Raw genomic sequence first — 22,094 nt, 5'->3', positions numbered from 1 at the left:
GTGGAAAGAGAAAGAAAGAAAGAAAGAAAGAAAGAAAGAAAGAAAGAAAGAAAGAAAGAAAGAGGAAGGAAGGAAGGAAGGAAGGAAGGAAGGAAGGAAGGAAGGAAGGAAGGAAGGAAGGAAGGAAAGAAAGAAAGAAAGAAGGAAAAGTGGAAGGAAGGAAGGAAGGAAATGTGTGTAAAACAAAATATCAAACATACACATAATATACTGATAAATATATATATATTTATATATATATCAGTATATTATATCAGTATAGTATATCAGTATATTCTGATAAATATACAGAAACGAAGGAAGGGAGGAAAGAAAGAAAGAAAGGAAGGAAGGAAGGAAGGAAGGAAGGAAGGAAGGAAGGAAGGAAGGAAGGAAGGAAGGAAGGAATGAAAAGTGGAAGGAAGGAAGGAAGGAAGGAAGGAAGGAAATGTGTGTAAAGCAAAATATCAAACATACACATAAAATATTCCCCTTGACTGAATACTGATAAATATACAGAAAGAAAAAAAAGAAAGAAAGAAAGAAAGAGGGGAAAAAAGAAGAGAGAAAAAGAGAAAGAGTGAGGGAAAGAAAGTGGTAGAGGGAAAGAGAGAAGGAAAGAGAGACAGAAAGAGAAAGAGAGGAGGGGGCTGAGGAAGGAGCCAATCTGGACAGCATATCAAGGCAGACAAGAGGAAGAGGAAGATGGTTGCACCCCAGGCTAATTTCAGCCAGATGCACTTTCAGAAGCTGGCCTCTCTGCCTCTCCTTCCTCAACTCCCTATCCTGACCTAAGGAAGATGGGGGATTCCCCCAAGACTCAGAAAGCAAGAGGCAACCCCAGTTTATCCACCCCCTTGCACACTTTATTGTAACTCCAAAGAAACCGTGTCTCCCGCTTGCCCGCCATTCCTGGTGGAACGTGCCTTTGAGGAACACCAGGTTGAAAATCTCCACTGGGTGCCTTTTTTTTTTTCATTTCCTCCTTCCTTCCCAACAGGAGCAGAACGGAGAGAAAACCAACAACGGCATTCACTACCGGCTGCAGCTGCTGTACAGTAACGGTAAGGACCCTACAACCGGGGCTGTGGTGAAGCCCCGCTGCCTTTGGTGAAGGCTACGCGGAAGACGGAAGACGCAAGACGCTGAGATACATTGGCTCATGCCACGTTTGTGTTGACCCTTCGCCTGCAGTTGACTAGATCAGACAGGGCTCAGGGTGGCTTCAGAAGCTCGCAAGGTATGTTTGCAAGCAGCTGAGGAGAGGACAATCCCCCCCACACACAGCTCACTCCAACTTGGAGGTCAGCATTTGGGGGTCTCCTCTTTTAACCACACTCTGGGCTTCTTGCAAATTGGAAGTAAAGCATTTGTAAGAAACCATTCCTGCCTTGGGGGAGAGTGGCTAAGTTTGTAACACATTGGTATAGACCAGGGGTAGGCAACCTTGGCTCTTTTATGACTGGTGGACTTCAACTCCCAGAATTCCTGAGCCAGCCACGCTGAGGGGAAAGGGAGAGGTTTCCAAGCTGAGCCATGCTGGCTCAGGAATTCTGGGAGTTGAAGTCCATGAGTCATAAAGCGGCCTAGGCCTAGGCCAGAAATAGGCAACCTTGGCTCTTTTATGACTGGTGGACTTCAACTACCAGAATTCCTGAGCTAGCCATGCTGAGGGGAAAGGGACAGGTTTATTGTTTCCAAGCTGAGCCATGCTGGCTCAGGAATTCTGGGAGTTGAAGTTCACGAGTCATGAAGGGGCCTAGGCCTAGGCCAGAGGTAGGCAACCTTGGCTCTTTGATGACTCGTGGACTTCAGCTCCCAGAATTCCTGGTTCAGCCATGCTGAGGGGAAAGGGAGAGGTTTCCAAGCTGAGCCAAGCTGGCTCAGGAATTCTGGGAGTTGAAGTCCACCAGTCATAAAAGAGCCAAGGTTGCCCACCTCTGGTATAGACCCAGGCCAGGGAGACAGATGATTAAACACTGTGGAGACTCTACAAGGCAACGTAATAATCTTGCAGAGTTGTTGTGAGCATAAAAAACAAGGGATGGTTGCCTTGAGTTCCTAGGCCAGGGTTAGGCAACCTTGGCTCTTTTATGACTCGTGGACTTCAACTCCCAGAATTCCTGAGCCAGCCTGGCTCAGCATGAAAACCTCTCCCTTTCCCCTCAGCATGGCTGACTCAGGAATTCTGGGAGTTGAAGTCCACCAGTCATAAAAGAGCCAAGGTTGCCTACCTCTGGCCTAGGCCTAGGCCGCTTTATGACTCATGGACTTCAACTCCCAGAATTCCTGAGCCAGCCTGGCTCAGCTTGGCAACCTCTCCCTTTTCCCTCAGCGTGGCTGGCTCAGGAATTCTGGGAGTTGAAGTCCACGAGTCATAAAAGAGCCAAGGTTGCCTACCTCTGGCCTAGGCTGTCGTTCTCAATCTTGGCAACTTGAAGAGAAGTGGATTCCCAACTCCCAGAATTCCCCAGCCTGGAAAAACACTAACTCTCCAAACTTTGCTTTTTCACAGGGCTCCGAACCGAGCAAGATCTCTACGTACGACTCATTGATTCCATGTCCAAGCAGGTAACCACGCCCTGTGCTTGGGGGTACGATGGGGAGGCATCCTTACCTTTTTGGCTGTGCTTAAGAGGGTCAGCATTGATATTTCTGGAGTTCAGAACAAACGCACCGCAACGCCCATTGCAAGGTCCTCCAAAGGACGCTGGCAATTGTAGTTTGGAGGAAGAGGCAACAATAATTCGCTTAGTGGCTGTTCGAAATTACAACGGCACTGAAAAAAGTGGCTTATGGCCATTTTTTTACACTTCTGACCATTGCAGCATCCCCAGGGTCACGTGACTTACCTTTGGATACTTGACCACTAACATTTAGGACTGTTGCACTGTTCTAGGGTCACATGAACTCGTTTTGCGACCTTTTGACAAGCCAAAGTCAATGGGGGAAGCCAGATTCTCTAAAAAACTGTATTATTAACTTAGCAACTTCAGTGATTCACTTAACAAATGTGCCAAGAAAAATAGTAAAATGCGGTTAAACTCACTTAACAAATGTCTCATTTAACAAATGTCTCACTTAGCAACATAAATCTTGGACTCAGTTGTGGTCATAAGCTGAGGACTACTTGTATATTGCAACAGTAATAACTTCCCCCAAAAAACAGGTCAAAAATTTATAAACTTCTACGTCTATTTGCAACTCAATATGACCTGTGATATGTTCCATATACGAAGGAAAAAATAGTTAACACTTAAAATGAATGACAAAGCAAAAGTTCCAGGCTCTCAGTTAATTATCAGTTATTGTATTTTACTCGTAAAAACTCCCCAGCAGTTTATCTACTACAAATCATTGCAAACATTATCCCTGATCCATCCAGGATCAAATCAAATCAAATCAAATCAGATGTCCCCATTAACCCAGGTTATGAAAAGACAGAACTTTTCGCCAAAGTTCTCCCCCCAAATTAGGCCTTTTCCTAAAAATGGGCTGGCGGAGAAAAAGTGCAATTGGTCCCCGATGTAAAAACAAGCAACTGTTAGAATTTGCACGCTCTGAACAAGCTCGCTCTGGGGGAGGACTCCCAGGGAATTAATTCTTGAAAATAATTGAAGATGCTTCATTAAGTTTCCATCTTATTAATCAACACCATTAAGTGGAGAGGCAGATTCCTGGCTGGGGGGGGGGGTTAAGAGCGCCTGGCCCAGATGGGACAGCGGGTGCTTAACACCTACTTTGCGCCAAGGAGCATACGACGCTGTTTTTTCGAACCCTGGATTTGCTTCCAGAGGTCTGACTTTATGCTTGACCTTAAGTGAAAAGAAGGAAAAGAATCATGCTTTGCTAAATGTCTAGTTTAATGAAGAGAAGGACGAGGGCGGACATGATAGCCGTGTTCCAATATCTGAGGGGCTGCCCCAAAGAAGAGGGAGTCAAGCTATTCTCCAAAGCGCCTGAAGGCAGGACAAGAAGCAACAGATGGAAACTAATCAAGGAGAGAAGCAACCTGGAACTAAGGAGAAACTTCCTGACAGTGAGAACAATTAACCAGTGGAACAACCTGCCTCCAGAAGCGGTGAATGCTCCAACACTGGAAGTTTTTAAGAAGAGACTGGACAGCCATTGGTCTGAAATGGTATAGGGTTTCCTGCCTGAGCAGGGGGTTGGACTGGATGACCTCCAAGGTCCCTTCCAACTCTGATATTCTGTTAACTGGCAGAAGCCAGGATCCAATTCTGTGAGAATCTTAGGGGGGGGGGGATGAGTTGGGAAGGGGAAGGTCCCCCCCTCTCTCTTTCTCTTTTTCTCTCTGTCCTTCCCACCTCCCCATTCATTAGCCATGCAGCCTAATTCTGATTTCCTTTGTTTAACCAAGCTGAGTCCCCCGTGCCCAGCAAGATTGGATGTCAAAGGTCAGGGGACCTTTGCGATCGATAGGAAATCAATTTGAATCCAGAAGAACCAGCTCCCCTATTCGTCCAAGCCCGGGGAAGGAATGATCCATACAATCCTGGTTTATTGACAGGCAGGAAGAGGCAGATTGGAAAGCAAGACTGAAAGGGAGGTGGGTTGGAGACGCGCGGAGAAGTCCAGCCACAAAGAAAATAAAATAGAGAGAATGGACAACCATTTGTCTGAAATGGTATAGGGTTTCCTGCCTGAGCAGGAGGTTGGACTAGATGACCTCCAAGGTCCCTTCCAGCTCTACTCTATTCTATTCTATTCTATTCCATTCCATTCCATATTCTATTCTATCCTATTCTAGTCTACTCTAGTCTACTCCTATTCTACTCTACTCTACTCTACTCTACTCTACTCTACTCTAGTCTACTCCTATTCTGTTCTGTTCTATTCTATTCTATTCTACTCTACTCCTATTCTAGTCTAGTCTACTCTACTCTACTATTCTATTCTATTCTATTCTATTCTATTCTATTCTATTCTATTCTATTCTATTCTACTCTACTCCTATTCTAGTCTAGTCTACTCTACTCTACTATTCTATTCTATTCTATTCTATTCTATTCTATTCTATTCTATTCTATTCTATTCTACTCTAGTCTACTCTAGTCTACTCTACTCCTATTCTATTCTATTCTACTCTACTCCTGTTCTGTTCTATTCTACTCTACTCTACTCTACTCTAGTCTAGTCTAGTCTACTATTCTATTCTATTCTATACTCTACTCTACTCTATTCTATTCTACTCTAGTCTACTCCTATTGTACTCTACTCCTATTCTATTCTATTCTATTCTATTCTATTCTATTCTATTCTATTCCATTCTATTCCATTCCATTCCATATTCTATTCTATCCTATTCTAGTCTACTCTAGTCTACTCCTATTCTACTCTACTCTACTCTACTCTACTCTACTCTACTCTACTCTACTCTACTCTACTCTACTCTACTCCTATTCTGTTCTGTTCTATTNGGTTATGAAAAGACAGAACTTTTCGCCAAAGTTCTCCCCCCAAATTAGGCCTTTTCCTAAAAATGGGCTGGCGGAGAAAAAGTGCAATTGGTCCCCGATGTAAAAACAAGCAACTGTTAGAATTTGCACGCTCTGAACAAGCTCGCTCTGGGGGAGGACTCCCAGGGAATTAATTCTTGAAAATAATTGAAGATGCTTCGTTAAGTTTCCATCTTATTAATCAACACCATTAAGTGGAGAGGCAGATTCCTGGCTGGGGGGGGGGGTTAAGAGCGCCTGGCCCAGATGGGACAGCGGGTGCTTAACACCTACTTTGCGCCAAGGAGCATACGACGCTGTTTTTTCGAACCCTGGATTTGCTTCCAGAGGTCTGACTTTATGCTTGACCTTAAGTGAAAAGAAGGAAAAGAATCATGCTTTGCTAAATGTCTAGTTTAATGAAGAGAAGGACGAGGGGGGACAGGATAGCAGTCTTCCAGTATCTCAGGGGCTGCCCCAAAGAAGAGGGGGGGGGGTCCACCTATTTTCCAAAGCCCCTGAAGGCAGGACAAGAAGCAACAGATAGAAACTCACCAAGGAGAGAAGCAACCTGGAATTAAGGAGAAACTTCCTGACAGTGAGAACAATTAACCAGTGGAACAACCTGCCTCCAGAAGTTGTGAATGCTCCAACACTGGAAGTTTTTAAGAAGAGATTGGACAGCCATTTGTCTAGAATTGTATAGGGTCTCCTGCTTGTGCAGGGGGTTTGGACTAGATGTCCTCCAAGGTCCCTTCCAACTCTGATATTCTGTTAACTGGCAGATGGCAGGATCCAATTCTGTGAGAATCTTAGGGGGGGGATGAGTTGGGAAGGGGAAGGTCCCCCCCTCTCTCTTTCTCTTTTTCTCTCTGTCCTTCCCACCTCTCCATTCATTAGCCATGCAGCCTAATTCTGATTTCCTTTGTTTAACCAAGCTGAGTCCCCCGTGCCCAGCAAGATTGGATGTCAAAGGTCAGGGGACCTTTGCGATCGATAGGAAATCAATTTGAATCCAGAAGAACCAGCTCCCTTATTCGTCCAAGCCCGGGGAAGGAATGATCCATACAATCCTGGTTTATTGACAGGCAGGAAGAGGCAGATTGGAAAGCAAGACGGAAAGGGAGGTGGGTTGGAGACGCGCGGAGAAGTCCAGCCACAAAGAAAATAAAATAGAGAGAATGGACAACCATTTGTCTGAAATGGGATAGGGTTTCCTGCCTGAGCAGGGGGTTGGACTAGAAGACCTCCAAAGTCCCTTCCAGCTCTATTCTATTCTATTCTAGTCTAGTCTACTCTACTCTACTCTAGTCTACTCTAGTCTACTCTAGTCTACTCTACTCCTATTCTACTCTACTCCTATTCTACTCTACTCTACTCTACTCTACTCTACTCTACTCTACTCCTATTCTAGTCTACTCTACTCTACTATTCTATTCTGTTCTATTCTATTCTACTCTAGTCTAATCTAGTCTAGTCTAGTCTACTCCTATTCTATTCTATTCTATTCTACTCTAGTCTACTCTACTCCTATTCTATTCTGTTCTGTTCTATTCTATTCTACTCTACTCTACTCTACTCTACTCTACTCTACTCTACTCTACTCTACTATTCTGTTCTGTTCTATTCTATTCTACTCTAGTCTAATCTAGTCTAGTCTAGTCTACTCCTATTCTATTCTATTCTATTCTACTCTAGTCTACTCTACTCCTATTCTATTCTGTTCTGTTCTATTCTATTCTACTCTACTCTACTCTACTCTACTCTACTATATTCTATTCTATTCTATTCTAGTCTACTCTACTCCTATTCTATTCTGTTCTGTTCTGTTCTATTCTATTCTATTCTAGTCTAGTCTAGTCTAGTCTAGTATTCTATTCTATTCCATTCCATTCTATTCTATTCTATTCCATTCCATTCCATTCCATTCCATTCCATTCCTTGTAATTCTATTTTGTTCTGTTCTGTTCTTGGTCTTGAAGGGCACCCTTCCATGTAGATGTCTACATGGAGGTAACCATCACGTTGTGTGATGGTTGACTTATCTCAGAAGCTGGTGGAGATGCATCTGTCCAGGACAGCAATACCTCACCTTTCCTGAGGACCCACCTCAGACAGTGTCAGGGGTGCCCAGCAAGGGACAGGAAGGAGACCTTAATGGTATCGATGGTTGAAGCCCTGCACCGAATGACCTAACCATGGTCTCCTGCAGGAGACCAGCAGGTCTGCAACTATCCGGGCACTTCCTAAAGTTGCGTCTCCTTCTTGATTGCAGGCCATCATCTACGAAGGTCAGGATAAGAACCCCGAGATGTGTCGGGTGTTGTTAACTCACGAGATCATGTGCAGGTAAGTCGTGGATGGGCACGGCGGGCTGGGTGACATTAAAAGAGGACCCCTGGGAAGCTTTGAGCAGGACACTTTGAGGTGTGAAGGTGAGGCCATTTTGCAAAGCGCCAGAAGCAACAACCAGGATGATCTAGAGGTTGGAGTCAGTGGCTTAGGAGAAGGGGGATGGCTGCAGGGATGAGGGGGTCAAAAAAGTCAAAATGGCGACCACGGCTGTGATTGAAGAGTCCTGTTGCATGCAACAAGGGAAACCAAGAGGGGGAAATTTGAGAAACTGAAGAATTCAAAGCAGCCACAGCCATTTAGATTTCAGAAAAGGGGTTTGGCTGCCCACTGTTGGAGTCAGGATGTAGGAGTTGTCAGACCTTTGACCTGTGGCGGCAAAATTGGTCCAACATTCTGAATGAATAACCAGGATGTCCAGAATTAATCCTTCAGGTCTAGTTTAAATCAGTCGTCCTTCTGTTCTTATTCACAAGGGCCTGGGTTCACATGGCCTGGGTGAAGTGGTTTGAATTAAGATGAATGAGCAGCATTTTAACCCAGGTTTGTAGTCATGATTTGTAGAAAGTTGGTTCCCCTTAGCCACAGTTACAAGGGTGGAAGGAAGAAGAGGAAGAGAGGAATGAAAGTGGGAGGGAAGGAAGGAGGAGCAGAGGGAGAGAGAGGGAGGGAGGGAGAGGAAGGAAAGGAGGGAGGGAGACAGAAAGGGAATGAGGGAGAAAGGAGAAGGAGGGATGAGAAGGAAGGAAAAAGGAAGGAAGGAAGGAAGGAAGGAAGAAGGAAGGAAGGAAGGAAGGAAGGAAGGAAGGAAANCTATTCTATTCTACTCTACTCCTATTCTGTTCTGTTCTATTCTACTCTACTCTACTCTACTCTAGTCTAGTCTAGTCTACTATTCTATTCTATTCTATACTCTACTCTACTCTATTCTATTCTACTCTAGTCTACTCCTATTGTACTCTACTCCTATTCTATTCTATTCTATTCTATTCTATTCTATTCTATTCTATTCCATTCTATTCCATTCCATTCCATATTCTATTCTATCCTATTCTAGTCTACTCTAGTCTACTCCTATTCTACTCTACTCTACTCTACTCTACTCTACTCTACTCTACTCTACTCTACTCCTATTCTGTTCTGTTCTATTCTATTCTATTCTATTCTATTCTACTCTACTCCTATTCTAGTCTAGTCTACTCTACTATTCTATTCTATTCTATTCTATTCTATTCTATTCTATTCTATTCTATTCTACTCTAGTCTACTCTAGTCTACTCTACTCCTATTCTATTCTATTCTACTCTACTCTACTCCTATTCTGTTCTGTTCTATTCTACTCTACTCTACTCTAGTCTAGTCTAGTCTACTATTCTATTCTATTCTATACTCTACTCTACTCTACTCTATTCTATTCTACTCTAGTCTACTCCTATTGTACTCTACTCCTATTCTATTCTATTCTATTCTATTCTATTCTATTCTATTCTATTCTATTCTATTCTATTCTATTCTATTCCTTGTAATTCTATTTTGTTCTGTTCTGTTCTTGGTCTTGAAGGGCACCCTTCCATGTAGATGTCTACATGGAGGTAACCATCACGTTGTGTGATGGTTGACCTATCTCAGAAGCTGGTGGAGATGCATCTGTCCAGGACAGCAATACCTCACCTTTCCTGAGAAACACCTCAGACAGTGTCAGGGGTGCCCAGCAAAGGACAGGAAGGAGGCTTTAATGGTATCGATGGTTGAAGCCCTGCACAGAATGACCCAACCATGGTCTCCTGCAGGAGACCAAGAGGTCTGCAACTATCCGGGCACTTCCTAAAGTTGCGTCTCCTTCTTGATTGCAGGCCATCATCTACGAAGGTCAGGATAAGAACCCCGAGATGTGCCGGGTCTTGTTAACTCACGAGATCATGTGCAGGTAAGTCGTGGATGGGCACGGCGGGCTGGGTGACATTAAAAGAGGACCCCTGGGAAGCTTTGAGCAGGACACTTTGGGGTGTGAAGGTGAGGCCGTTTTGCAAAGCGCCAGAAGCAACAAGCAGGATGATCTGGAGGTTGGAGTAGGTGGCTTAGGAGAAGAGGGATGGCTGCAGGGACGGGGTGTGTGTCAAAAAAGTCAAAATGGCGACCACGGCTGTGATTGAAGAGCCCTGTTGCATGCAACAAGGGAAACCAAGAGGGGGAAATTGGAGAAACTGAAGAATTCAAAGCAGCCCCAGCCATTTAGATTTCAGAAAAGGGGTTTGGCTGCCCACTGTTGGAGTCAGGATGTAGGAGTTGTCGGACCTTTGACCTGTGGCGGCAAAATTGGTCCAACATTCTGAATGAATAACCAGGATGTCCAGAATTAATCCTTCAGGTCTAGTTTAAATCAGTCGTCCTTCTGTTCTTGTTCACAAGGGTCTGGGTTCACATGGCCTGGGTGAAGTGGTTTGAATTAAGATGAATGAGCAGCATTTTAACCCAGGTTTGTAGTCATGGTTTGTAGAAAGTTGGTTCCCCTTAGCCACAGTTACAAGGGTGGAAGGAAGAAGAGGAAGAGAAGAATGAAAGTGGGAGGGAAGGAAGGAGGAGCAGAGGGAGAGAGAGGGAGGGAGGGAGAGGAAGGAAAGGAGGGAGGGAGACAGAAAGGGAATGAGGGAGGAAGGAGAAGGAGGGATGAGAAGGAAGGAAGGAAGGAAGAGAAGGAAGGAAGGAAGGAAGGAAGGAAGGAAGGAAGGAAGGAAGGAAGGAAGGAAGGAAAAAGAAAAAGGAAGGAAAGAAGGATGAGACAGATGAAATAGAGGGAGGGAGGGAGGGAGGGAGGGAGGGAGGAAGGAAGGAAGGAAGGAAGGAAGGAAAAACGCCCAAGAAATTTTATTGAAAAGCTTTCACCTTGAGCTTCTCTGATAAAGCATTTCTGGCTGCAGCTCACAAATGCTTCTGCCTTTTAATAAATTTAGAGCAAAGCATTTTTAATGGGGATGGGGGGGTGTCAGTGTGCCTTAATGGTGCAGGTGGGTGCAGGTGGGAGGCTGGTGCTTGCAAGAAAAGGTGAGTGGGTAGGGAACATTGAACCTTGTTCCTTATCCTACAACAGGGATGTCCATCCTTGCAACTTTAAGACTTAGGGACTTCAATTCCCAGGATTCCCCAGCCAGCCACTGGCTGGGGAATTCTGGGAGTTGAAATCCACACATCTTAAAGTTGCCAAGGTTGGCCACCTCTCTCTTATGCCACAGATACCAACAGAATAACAGAGTTGGGAGGGACCTTGGAGGTCTTCTAGTCCAACCCCCTGCTCAGGCAGGAAACCCTACACCATTTCGGACAAATGGCTGTCCAGTCTCTTCTTAAAAACTTCCAGTGTTGGAAGCATTCACCGCTTCTGGAGGCAGGTTGTTCCACTGGTTAATTGTTCTCCCTGTCAGGAAGTTTCTCCTTAGTTCTAAGTGGCTTCTCTCCTGGATTAGTTCCCATCCATTGTTTCTTGTCCTGCCTTCTTCAGGCGTTTTGGAGAATAGCTTGACTCCCTCCTCTTTGGGGCAGCCCCTCAAATATTGGAAGATTGCTATCATGTCACCCCTGGTCCTTCTTTTCATTAAACTAGAATTAAACCCAGTTCCTGCAACTTCTGGCATCCTCCTCACTTCTCGGATCAGGAGGTGGAAGAAACTCACACGAAGTCCTGGCAGGACCCAAATCCATGCACTCTGGTGTGCTTTTGAACTCAAAGACTGGGCACAGGTGGATGCCACCATGTTGAAATGTAGAGCAAAGGCTTCAGGGGTCTTCAAACTCGGCCCTTTTATGACTTGTAGACTTCAACTCCCAGAATTCCTCAACCAGCGTGCCTGGCTGAGGAATTCTGGGAGTTGAAGTCCACAAGTCATACAAGGGCCAAGTTTGAAGACCCCTGATATAGACTTTAAGAGGAGTGGACCTCAACTCCCAGAATTCCTCAACCAGCGTGCCTGGCTGAGGAATTCTGGGAGCTGAAGTCCACAAGTCATACAAGGGCCAAGTTGGAAGACCCCTGATAGAGACTTTTAAGAGGAGTGGACTTCAACTCCCAGAATTCCTCAACCAGCATGCCTGGCTGAGGAATTCTGGGAGCTGAAGTCCACAAGTCATCAAAGGGCCAAGTTTGAAGACCCCTGATAGAGACTTTAAGAGGAGTGGACTTCAACTCCCAGAATTCCTCAGCCAGCGTGCCTGGCTGAGGAATTCTGGGAGTTGAAGTCCACAAGTCATACAAGGGCCAAGTTTGAAGACCCCTGGCTTAAGTGGAACCACAGGACTCAGGCTGGGCAGGCTGTGTGCGTATATGTTGCCTCTCTGGCTAAATTCACACCCAGGACCAGCCAGGAGGGGGGACCGCCTCCTTCACCATATGTGGGAGGTGGGTCCACTGGGTGTGTGTGTGTGTGTGTGAGTGTGAAGGAGCCACGCTCGCTCGACAGCCAAGCTCCCGGGTGTCCTATTAACGCCTGCTTTGTTTACTGCGTGTTCGCTCTTGGTGTTTTGAAAATTAGCACTGGCTGCCTCCTTGCCAAGTTTCATGGCTAATTGATCTTCAGGAACCTTGCTAATGATCCCAGGGGCTAAGGGAATAGCTGGGGTGGCTCGGGACTCGTAGGCGCGACTCGAGAGGGCAAAATATTGTGGCTTCCACGCACGCCGTTGGTTTTGTTGTTTATGGAACGACGGGTGGAATTGCCGGTCCCCCGAGGGCAGCCGAGGGAAAAAAAATGTAGAGCTCTCGGCTGTTTATCAGATCAGAGATTAATTATAGTTAATGTGAGGGATGGTACTCGCTCTAATGATTGAGAAAACAGTAATTGGGAAGGGATCTCGAAAAGTACGGCGTACAAAGGCATGGATGCTTAACACTGAGACAAGATCTGGTCATTCTCTCTTGTTTGGGGAGGGTCAATCCAGAAATCCACGTTCAACTGGCCGCGTCAGTGAGTTTTCATCTCTGGATTAACTACGTTTGGTCTAGGACCGTGGTGGCGAACCTATGGCACGGGTGCCAGAGGCGGCACGCAGAGCCCTCTCTGTGGGCGCGCGAGCCGTCACCCCAGTCCTAGACCTTCAGCTGGGTTTTATAAAACCTTTTCGCTTTAGGCCTCCGCCGCCGTGTGCAAAAAAAGAAAAAAGGTTCAATCAATCAGTCAATTTCAACTTCTCGCGGGGAAAAAAAAGATCTCGCAAAGTTGGAATTGATTGATTGAACTTTTTAGTCCCACCCAGTCTGCCGTTACCACCGCAGCCACGCCTACCCAATGGGCCACACCCACCCAATGGGCCACACCCACCCAATGGGCCACACCCACCCAATAGGTCATGCCCACCCAATGGGCCACAGCCATCCAATTGGCCACACCCACCCAATGGGCCACACCCACCCGGCACCCAACGATACATAAGTGGGTTTGGGGTTGCAGTTTGGGCACTCGGTCTCTAAAAGGTTCGCCATCACTGGGATAGGATTTACTGCTTAAGCAGGGGTTGGACTAGAAGACCTCCCAGGTCCCTCCCAACCCTCTACTATTCCATTACATAGTTGCTTGCAAAACAGGATTCCCAAAGAGGAATGTCAGTCCTGTTCCCAGGTGTCCAAACTTAGCAACTGCTTTGGAGTAGGAGTCCCCGTCGGCGTCTCTTTAAAGCAGCCGCTTCTTATAATAATAATAATGATAAAGTTGGAAGGGACCTTGGAAGTCATCTAGTCCAACCCTCTGCTCAGGCAGGAAACCCTATACCATTTCGGACAAATGGCTGTCCAGTTTCTTCTTAAAAACTTCCAGTGTTGGCACATTTACCGCTTCTGGAGGCAGGTAGTTCCACTGGTTAATTGTTCTAACTGTCAGGAAGTTTCTCCTTAGTTCTAGGTTGCTTCTCTCTTTGTGGTTGCTTTAAAAAATTACACATGAGCTTGTTCCAGCCCCCATAGGCAGCAAAGCCTGTTTTTGGAACAGAACCAAACCACCGCAGAATCTTCGTGGCCAAACTTTTTTGGGGGGAAAACTTGGGGAAACTTAATGCTCTTCTTTGCAGCCAGTTTCCCATGCTTCCACAGTGGGTTGATGTGCAGGACATCTACTGGGGTGTCTTTCTTGACTGCCCCCCCCCTCAGTGGTTTGCAAGATTTGTTCTCTGTCCTTGAGAGACAAACCAAGTTTCAGAACTCTTTGTGGCAAGGAGAACCAAGTTGCAAAGCGATCCAGGCTGTTATGGTTCCGGCTAATGAAACACTTCAAAGAACTTCCAGGCGTTGATTTTCCTAAAAGTAATTTATTGTTACAAAATGTCGGCACAGGCACAACGAAAATATGCTAAGATCTAAGTTCTCCTCCTCTGAGCAGTTAAATTATCAGCATGTTCCCTCCCTCAATTAGCTGTCATATATCACGTTATCCAATTAGTGTGAAAGTCAAAGGTTCCCTTCCTCTCTCTTTCCCGGGCTTTTCCCTCCACCCTCTTCTGCTCTGCATTAACCCTAAAAATACCAGCCAGTTCTGCATATTGTCAAAGCAAGAATATACAGTGTTTGCAGCGTTGACATCAGGCCCCTTGGGACTCTCTTAGTGCGTTGATTTCTCTGCATCCTCTCTGTGCTGGAGGGAATTTGGGAAAAGGCGATGCCTGCAGGCACCCAGTATTTCAGATTTCTGAAACATAAAGATGAACATAGTAGTAGTAGTACCTTCACAGTACCTTTTAATTCTATCTGGCAGGCCTAAATAGTTAAGGCAGTGATGGCGAACCTTTTAGAGACCGAGTGCCCAAACTGCAACCCAAAACCCACTTATGCATCGTCGGGTGCCGGGTGAGTGTGGCCCATTGGGTGGGCGTGGCTGCGGTGGTAACGGCAGACTGGGCGGGACTAAAAAGTTCAATCAATCAATTCCAACTTTGCGAGATCTTTTTTTTTCCCACGAGAAGTTGAAATTGACTGATTGATTGAACCATATTTTTTTTTTGCACACGGCGGCGGAGGCCTAAAGCGAAAAGGTTTTATAAAACCCAGCTGAAGGCCCAGGACTGGGGCGACGGCACACGTGCCCACAGAGAGGGCTCTGCGTGCCACCTGTGGCACCCGTGCCATAGGTTCGCCACCACTGAGTTAAGGGAATAGAAGAAGAATCAGGGTTAGTATGGGAAGGAAGGAAGGAAGGAAGGAAGGAAGGAAAAAGAAAGAAAGAAAGAAAGAAAGAAAGAAAGAAAGAAAGAAAGAAAGAAAGAAAGAAAGAAAGAAAGAGAAAGGAGGAAGGAAAGAAGGAAGGAAGGGAAGGAAGGAAGGAAGGAAAAAGAAAGAAAGAAAGAAAGAAAGAAAGAAAGAGAAAGGAGGAAAGAAGGAAGGAAGGAAGGAAGGAAGGAAGGAAGGAAGGAAGGAAGGAAGGAAGGAAGGAAGGAAGGAAGGAACTAACTTGAAGTCCTGGGAGTTGAAGTCCACGAGTCATAAAACAGCCAAGGTTCCCCACCCCTGCTTTAGATGTTCAGGGAAGGTCATACACAATCTTGAGTTTCTCCTTTGGCCTGACCACCCACCCCCCTCTCTTTTCTCCCAACCCCACAGCCGCTGCTGTGACAAGAAAAGTTGTGGAAACCGCAACGAGACCCCTTCCGATCCGGTCATCATTGACAGGTAAGAACAGTTCTGCATGTCCACGTTTACAGTTGTGCTGGGATAGCCGGAACCTGTGAGCAGAACTCAACCCAGATTTGGTTGAAGTCATAGAAAGTGACACGGAGTCAAGGGCGGCCCTCAAACAGTCTGTCTAACCAAATGACACTCATGGTTTGCAAGTTCTTTCTTTAGTTTGGTTAAGGCTAGAAAGCAGAAGTCCGTGAATTTTAGCCCCACCTTAGCCAAAAAAACTGGCTGGAGGACTCAGGGGCCAATCACCAGGAGACAGGGAACTCTAGTCCTGCCTTAACCATGAAAGCTAGCTAGGTGACTGTGGGCCAGTCCCCAAGAGACTATGAATACTAGTCCTGCCTTAGGCGTGAAAGCCGGCAGAGTGACGTTGAGCCGGTCCCTCTTTCTCACGCCAACCTAACTCATAGAGTTGGTCCTCTTGGTAAAAGAGGAACATGCGTTGAATATGTTCACCATTTCGAGTCGTTTATAAAAAATAATAAAGGTATGTGATACAATAAAGAAACAAACAAACAATGGTCAGAGTTAAATTGGGACTGGATAAGGAACAACAGAACTCAGGACATCGGTCTTTGTGACAACGCAATGACTCTAAATAGATGACAGGTTTAATCCCATCGTACAGCTCAGCCTGTAATAGAGTAATAGAGTTGGAGGGGACCTTGGAGGTCATCTAGTCCAACCCCCTCCTCAGGCAGGAAACTCTATACTATTTCAGACAAATGGCTGTCCAGTCTCTTCTTAAAAACCTCCAGTGTTGGACCATTCACAGCTTCTGGAGGCAGGTTGTTCCACTGGTTAATTGTTCTCACTGTCAGGAAGTTTCTCCTTAATTCTAGGTTGCTTCTCTCCTTGGTCAGTTTCCATCCGTTGCTTCTTGTCCTGCCTTCAGGAGCTTTGGAGAATAGCTTGACTCCCTCTTCTTTGGGGCAGCCCCTGAGATATTGGAACGCTGCTATCCTGTCCCCCCTGGTCCTTCTCTTCATTAAACTAGACATTCCCAATTCCAGCAGCCGTTCCTTGTATGTTTTAGCCTCCAGTCCCCTGATCATCTTTGTTGCTCTTCTCTGCACTCTTTCCAGAGTCTCAACATCTTTTTTACATCGTGGCAACCAAAACTGGATGCAGGATTCCCCATTTGCTCTTACCAAAGCCTTATAAAGCAGTACTAAGAGTTCATATGATCTTGATTGTTGATGCAGCCTAGGGCTGCGTTGACTTTTTTGGCTGCTGCCACACCTTGCGACTTGTGGCTCCACAATTCTACCTGTTGTGTACTGGGAGAAAAGGGAAATTTCTTTGGTTTGCAAGGCCGATGCATCTAAGACACAGCAGAAGCTGTTGGAGGAAGATTCAGGGGTGGGGGGTGGGGGCAGAAAAGGCAGCCCAGCCCCACCCAAACCTGGGGGGCTATGGGGAAAAAAAAGGATCCTTGCAAAGTTTAGCTAATTTCTGGGTTAATGTTCTTGTCCCGCCGAGGAGTCGTCTGCTTCCTTCCCTCCGAAATCAGGAAGCTTCTCCTATTGTCACCTTCTGGGCTTGTGTGTGTTTGTGTGTGTGTGTGTGCACGCACTCATGCAAGTCCCTTTCTCCCTCTCCCAGACAATGCGCCGAGGAGATGGTAGGGGCCCTCCTGTTCTGGCGTATGTATCCCGGTGGCAGTTGCGGGGTCTTGATAACACAACTGACATTTCCACAGCTTTTGTCCGCGCCCGATAACATCGGGCACCGGGCGAGGAGGCCCCATAACTGGGCAGGCCTGCCTGTCACTCAGCCCCGATGCAGAGGCCTCCGACCGCCAGTGGAGAAGAATAAGGACTGACAAGCCTGCGTGGAGATTAGAAGCCGAAGAATCAAAGCTATTAGAGGCTGTCTCGCCATTGTCCCTGCTGATCTTTTAGCCTTTCCTTCCATCGGCTCTCGCTTATTCTTCCTCGCACGCGGGACCCCCCCCAAAAATAAAATAAAATCCAGCCACCTTCAGATTAAATTCCAGCAAGTTTGTGGGTGTGAGGGATAGAATCAAGATCAGATGAAGTATTAATACCACTTTACAAGGCCTTGGTAAGGCCACACTTGGAATACGGCATCCAGTTTTGGTCACCGCGATGTAAAAAAGATGCTGAGACTCTAGAAAGAGTGCAGAGAAGAGCAACAAAGATGATCAGGGGACTGGAGGCTAAAATATATGAGGAACGGTTGCTGGAATTGGGTATGTCTTGTTTAACGAAGAGAAGGACGAGGGGGGACAGGATAGCAGTCTTCCAGTATCTCAGGGGCTGCCCCAAAGAAGAGGGAGTCAAGCTATTCTCCAAGGCGCCTGAAGGCAGGACGAGAAGCAATGGGTGGAAACTGATCAAGGAGAGAAGCAACCTGGAACTAAGGAGAAACTTCCTGACAGTTAGAACAATTAACCAGTGGAACAACCTGCCTCCAGAAGCGGTGAATGCTCCAACACTGGAAGTTTTTAAGAAGAGACTGGACAGCCATTTGTCTGAAATGGTGTAGGGTTCCTGCCTGAGCAGGGGGTTGGACTCGATGACCTCCAAGGTCCNTATTATTATTATTATTATTATTATTATTATTATTATTATTATTATTATTATTATTATTATTATTATTATTATTATTATTATTATCCTGGAGCTGGGCCAGAACGGACCAGGAATTTGCAGCACAAGATCTATATCAGTGGTGGCGAACCTATGGCACACATGCCACAGGTGACACTCAGAGCCCTCTCGGTGGGCACGCGCGCCGTCGCCCCAGTCCTGGGCCTTCAGCTGGGTTTTATAAAACCTTTTCGCTTTAGGCCTCCGCCGCCGTGTGCAAAAAAAAAAAAAAGGTTCAATCAATCAATCAATTTCAACTTCTCGCGGGAGAAAAAAAAGATCTGGTAAAGTTGGAATTGATTGATTGAACTTTTTGGTCCCAGCCAGTCTGCCGTTACCACCACAGCCACGCCCACCCAATGGGAGCAGCGCTTCTTCGGGGCTGTCAGGGCTCAGCGGAAGCGCCAGGATCAGTGCCAGGCTCCAGCTGGAGCTCAGCACTGATCCTGGTGCTTCCGCTGAGCCCAGAAGAAGCGCCGATCAGCTGGAATGTTGCAGCCTCTCCAGGGTCTTGTGATTTGCATTCAGATGCTTGGCAACCGATTCATATTTATGACGGTCACAGTGTCCCAGGGTCATGGGAAGGGACCAAAACCTGCTGCAACCACCCAGCAGACCGGGGGGGGGGGGATAAAAACCAAACACCCCCCACCCCACCCCCACTGCCAATCCTCAACAGAAATGCTCACAATAAAAACCTCGGACAGGAGGAAGAGTGCCGCTGGGTGGGCAGGCAGGTGTCTTGCTCGGCTGTGGCTTGGGGGGCACTTTTTTCAGTGCCATTGTAACTTCAAACAGTCACTAAGCGAACTGTTGTAAGTCGAGGACTACCTGTACTTCATCACTTTTTTCCTTTTTGGGGGGGGTCATCAAGTTTTTGAGACCTTGCTAGGCGACTGGTGGTCCTCGGATGTTGCCCTAGCCTAAAAGTGGTACAATGGGTGAAAAAGGTTGAAAAGCCCTGGACTAGTTAGTACAATTGCTGTCGTAAGCCGAGGACTCCCTGTATTTGACCAGGTCTCCGATGGTCAAGTCCTAAACTGCATTGGGTGGCCTCCGCTGTCTCTTGGTAGCAGGAGCGGGTTCGAATGCCGCCCTAATTCTCCCTTCCAAGCCCCTCCGCCCGCTTTCTCCTCTCCAGCCGCCCAATCCTTCCATTCCAGCTGACATGTTTGGGGAGCATGGGGCGTCCTCCCCCCCTCCTCCTCCTCCCCCTCCCTTTCTCTCCTTCCTCTGCCTCCTTCTCTCATCCCCTCGTTCCTCTCTCCTCCGACGGCGCCCGGCCAGCCCCTCTGGTTTAGAGAGCATGGTAAGTGCCCTATCAACATGTTAATCAAATTACTTAGGAGCTAAAATTGACGCTTTTCATTAATTATACAAGATTATTCTAATTGCGAATTCAAATTTATGCGCTCGGAACAGAAGGTGTTCGGCAGCGTGGCTGGGAATTTGCATGTTAAATGGGGAGCGCGGCGCATTAGGCATGCTAATGTATGCACATTGTCTTTATTTTTAACTCCCCGGGTTTCTATGCACCACTGCGACTTAAGGAGGTGAGCGAGTCGGACATGTGTTTATTCTTATTGCCTTCTCTTCTCCTTTCTTCGGAGGTGGAGGTAACCCAGGGGAGGGCAGCGGGTTGCGTTTGTGTGTGTGTGTGTGTGTGCAAAAATTGCAAATTCACTGTCAAGCTTGCGACGGGGAGGGCTGCCTCCTTCTTCTCCCACCCACCCACCCTCCCCAATTTATGAATTTTTCTTCTTCCGTCCTCTGTTCCTTCCCTCTCTTGATTACCACCTGCGAAGACCTCAGGAACTCTAACCCAAAAAAGCTAGTCCAAACTGAAATTTCCTTGGAAATAATTCACTCCTAGACATTTAACAAGACAACAGAGTTGGGAGGGACCTTGGAGGTCTTCTAGTCCAACCCCCTGCTCAGGCAGGAGCCCTATATAATTCCAGAGAAATGGCTGTCCAGTCTCTTCTTAAAAATCTCCAGTGTTGTTGCATTCACTGCTTCTGGAGGCAGGTGGTTCCACTGGTTAATTGTTCTCACTGTCAGGAAATTCCTCCTTAGTTCCAGGTTGCTTCTCTCCTTGATTGGTTTCCATCTTTTGCTTCTTGTCCTGCCTTCTTCAGGTGCTTTGGAGAATAGCTTGACTCCCTCTCCTTTGGGGCAGCCCCTGAGATATTGGAACACTGCTATCATGTCTCCCCTAATCCTTCTTTTCATTAGACCTACCCAATTCCTGTAACTGTTCTTCGTCTGTTTTATCCTCTAATCAAATTTCCTGCTCTTCTCTGCACTCTTTCCAGAGTCTCAACATCTTTTTTACATCGTGGTGACCAAAACTGGATTCCGCATTCCAAGTGTGGCCTTACCAAGGCCTTGTAAAGTGGTATTAACACTTCACGTGATCTTGATTCTATCCCTCTGTTAATGCAGCCCAGCACTGTGTTGGCTTTTTTGGCAGCTGCAGCACACGGCTGGCTCCTGTTTAAGTGATTGTCCACTAGGACTCCGAGGTCCCTCTCACAGTTGCTACTACTGAGCCAAGTACCACCTACACTATACCTGTACATTTGGTTTTTCTTGCCTAAATGTGGAACCTTACTTTTTTCACTGTTGAAATCATTTTGTTAGATAGCACCCAATGTTCATGTCTATCCAGATCCTTCTGTATCTTAAGCCTGTCTTGTGGAGTGTTGGCTATTCCTGCCAGCTTGGTGTCATCGGCAAATTGGATGAGTTCCCCATCTATCCCCTCATCCAAATCATTGATGAAGATGTAGTAGTAACTGTGAGAGGGATCTCGGAATCCTAGTGGACGATCACTTAAATAGGAGCCAGCCGTGTGCTGCAGATGCCCAAAAAGCCAACACAGTGCTGGGCTGCATAAACAGAGGGAGAGAATCAAGATCACGTGAAGTTTTAATACCACTTTACAAGGCCTTGGTAAGGCCACACTTGGAATACGGCATCCAGTTTTGGTCACCACGATGTAAAAAAGATGTTGGGACTCTGGAAAGAGTGCAGAGAAGAGCAACAAAGATGATTAGGGGACTGGAGGCTAAAGTATATAAGGAACGGTTGCTGGAATTGGGTGTGTCTAGTTTAATGAAGAGAAGGACGAGGGGGGACATGATAGCAGTCTCAGGGGCTGCCCCAAAGAAGAGGGAGTCAAGCTATTTTCCAAGGCACCTGAAGGCAGGACAAGAAGCAACGGATGGAAACTAAGCAAGGAGAGAAGCAACCTAGAACTAAGGAGAAACTTCCTGACAGTGAGAACAATTAACCAGTGGAACAACCTGCCTCCAGAAGCGGTGAATGCTCCAACACTGGAAGTTTTTCAAAAGAGACTTGACAGCCCTTTGTCTGAAATAGTATAGAGTTTCCTGCCTGAGCAGGGGGTTGGACTCGATGACCTCCAAGGTCCCTTCCAACTTTACGATGATGATGATGATGATGATGATGAGTAGTGGGCCTAAGACAGAGCCTTGGGGTACCTCTACCACTATTTCCTCTGCCACTGTTATGTTTCATCCTTAGTAAAACCTATCGAGTTTCCCTCTCTGCTTTCCTTCACTCAGGTAGAATGGGGTCTCAAAAAAAGGGGGGGGGGGACATTCCTTTCTAGAAGTAGCTTCTAGACTCAAGGGAAGAGATGGCCTTGAACCCGGGGTCTCCTCAAGAAGAGAAGTGACCACGCCAGCCTTTCTCAACCTTGGCAGCTTTAAGATGGGTGGACCTCAGCTCCCCAGAATTCCCCAGGAATTCTGGGAGTTGAAATCCACCCACGCTAACTAGGGAATTCTCACAGTTTAAGTCACCACATCTGAACATTCTATACAAATTTCATCTGTTTTATTGATAGAAGAGAATATTTGTAGCCCAGAGTTGAACTGTGTGGGGGTCCTTGATGCTCTCTGAGCTTGATGGTTTCCTTGCAGATGTTTCATGACCCAACTAGGGAACATCATCAGTGCTAGAAGGGAGAGGGGTTTGTGGGGAGGAGGAGGAGGAGGAGGAGGAGGA

General features: G+C 46.5%; 1 protein-coding gene across 1 annotated transcript in view; it reads left to right on the top strand.

The window, feature by feature from the left end:
• The window catches only part of LOC107299123 (transcription factor COE3-like), a gene marked incomplete at its 3' end in the record, with an annotated part of 60,490 nt that overhangs the window by 22,203 nt on the left and 16,193 nt on the right, over positions 1–22,094 (top strand). Inside the window, exons 3-6 of the mRNA XM_015828492.1 lie at positions 980–1,043; positions 2,495–2,550; positions 7,714–7,787; positions 15,364–15,432. Of these exons, the coding sequence (XP_015683978.1) occupies positions 980–1,043; positions 2,495–2,550; positions 7,714–7,787; positions 15,364–15,432 (263 nt within the window). The remainder of the gene's footprint in view (positions 1–979; positions 1,044–2,494; positions 2,551–7,713; positions 7,788–15,363; positions 15,433–22,094) is intronic.

The sequence above is a fragment of the Protobothrops mucrosquamatus genome, unplaced genomic scaffold (genome assembly GCF_001527695.2).
Source record: "Protobothrops mucrosquamatus isolate PMUCROS unplaced genomic scaffold, P.Mucros_1.0 scaffold4566, whole genome shotgun sequence".
Taxonomy (NCBI): domain Eukaryota; kingdom Metazoa; phylum Chordata; class Lepidosauria; order Squamata; family Viperidae; genus Protobothrops; species Protobothrops mucrosquamatus.
This window is presented reverse-complemented; position numbering and strand designations above follow the sequence as displayed.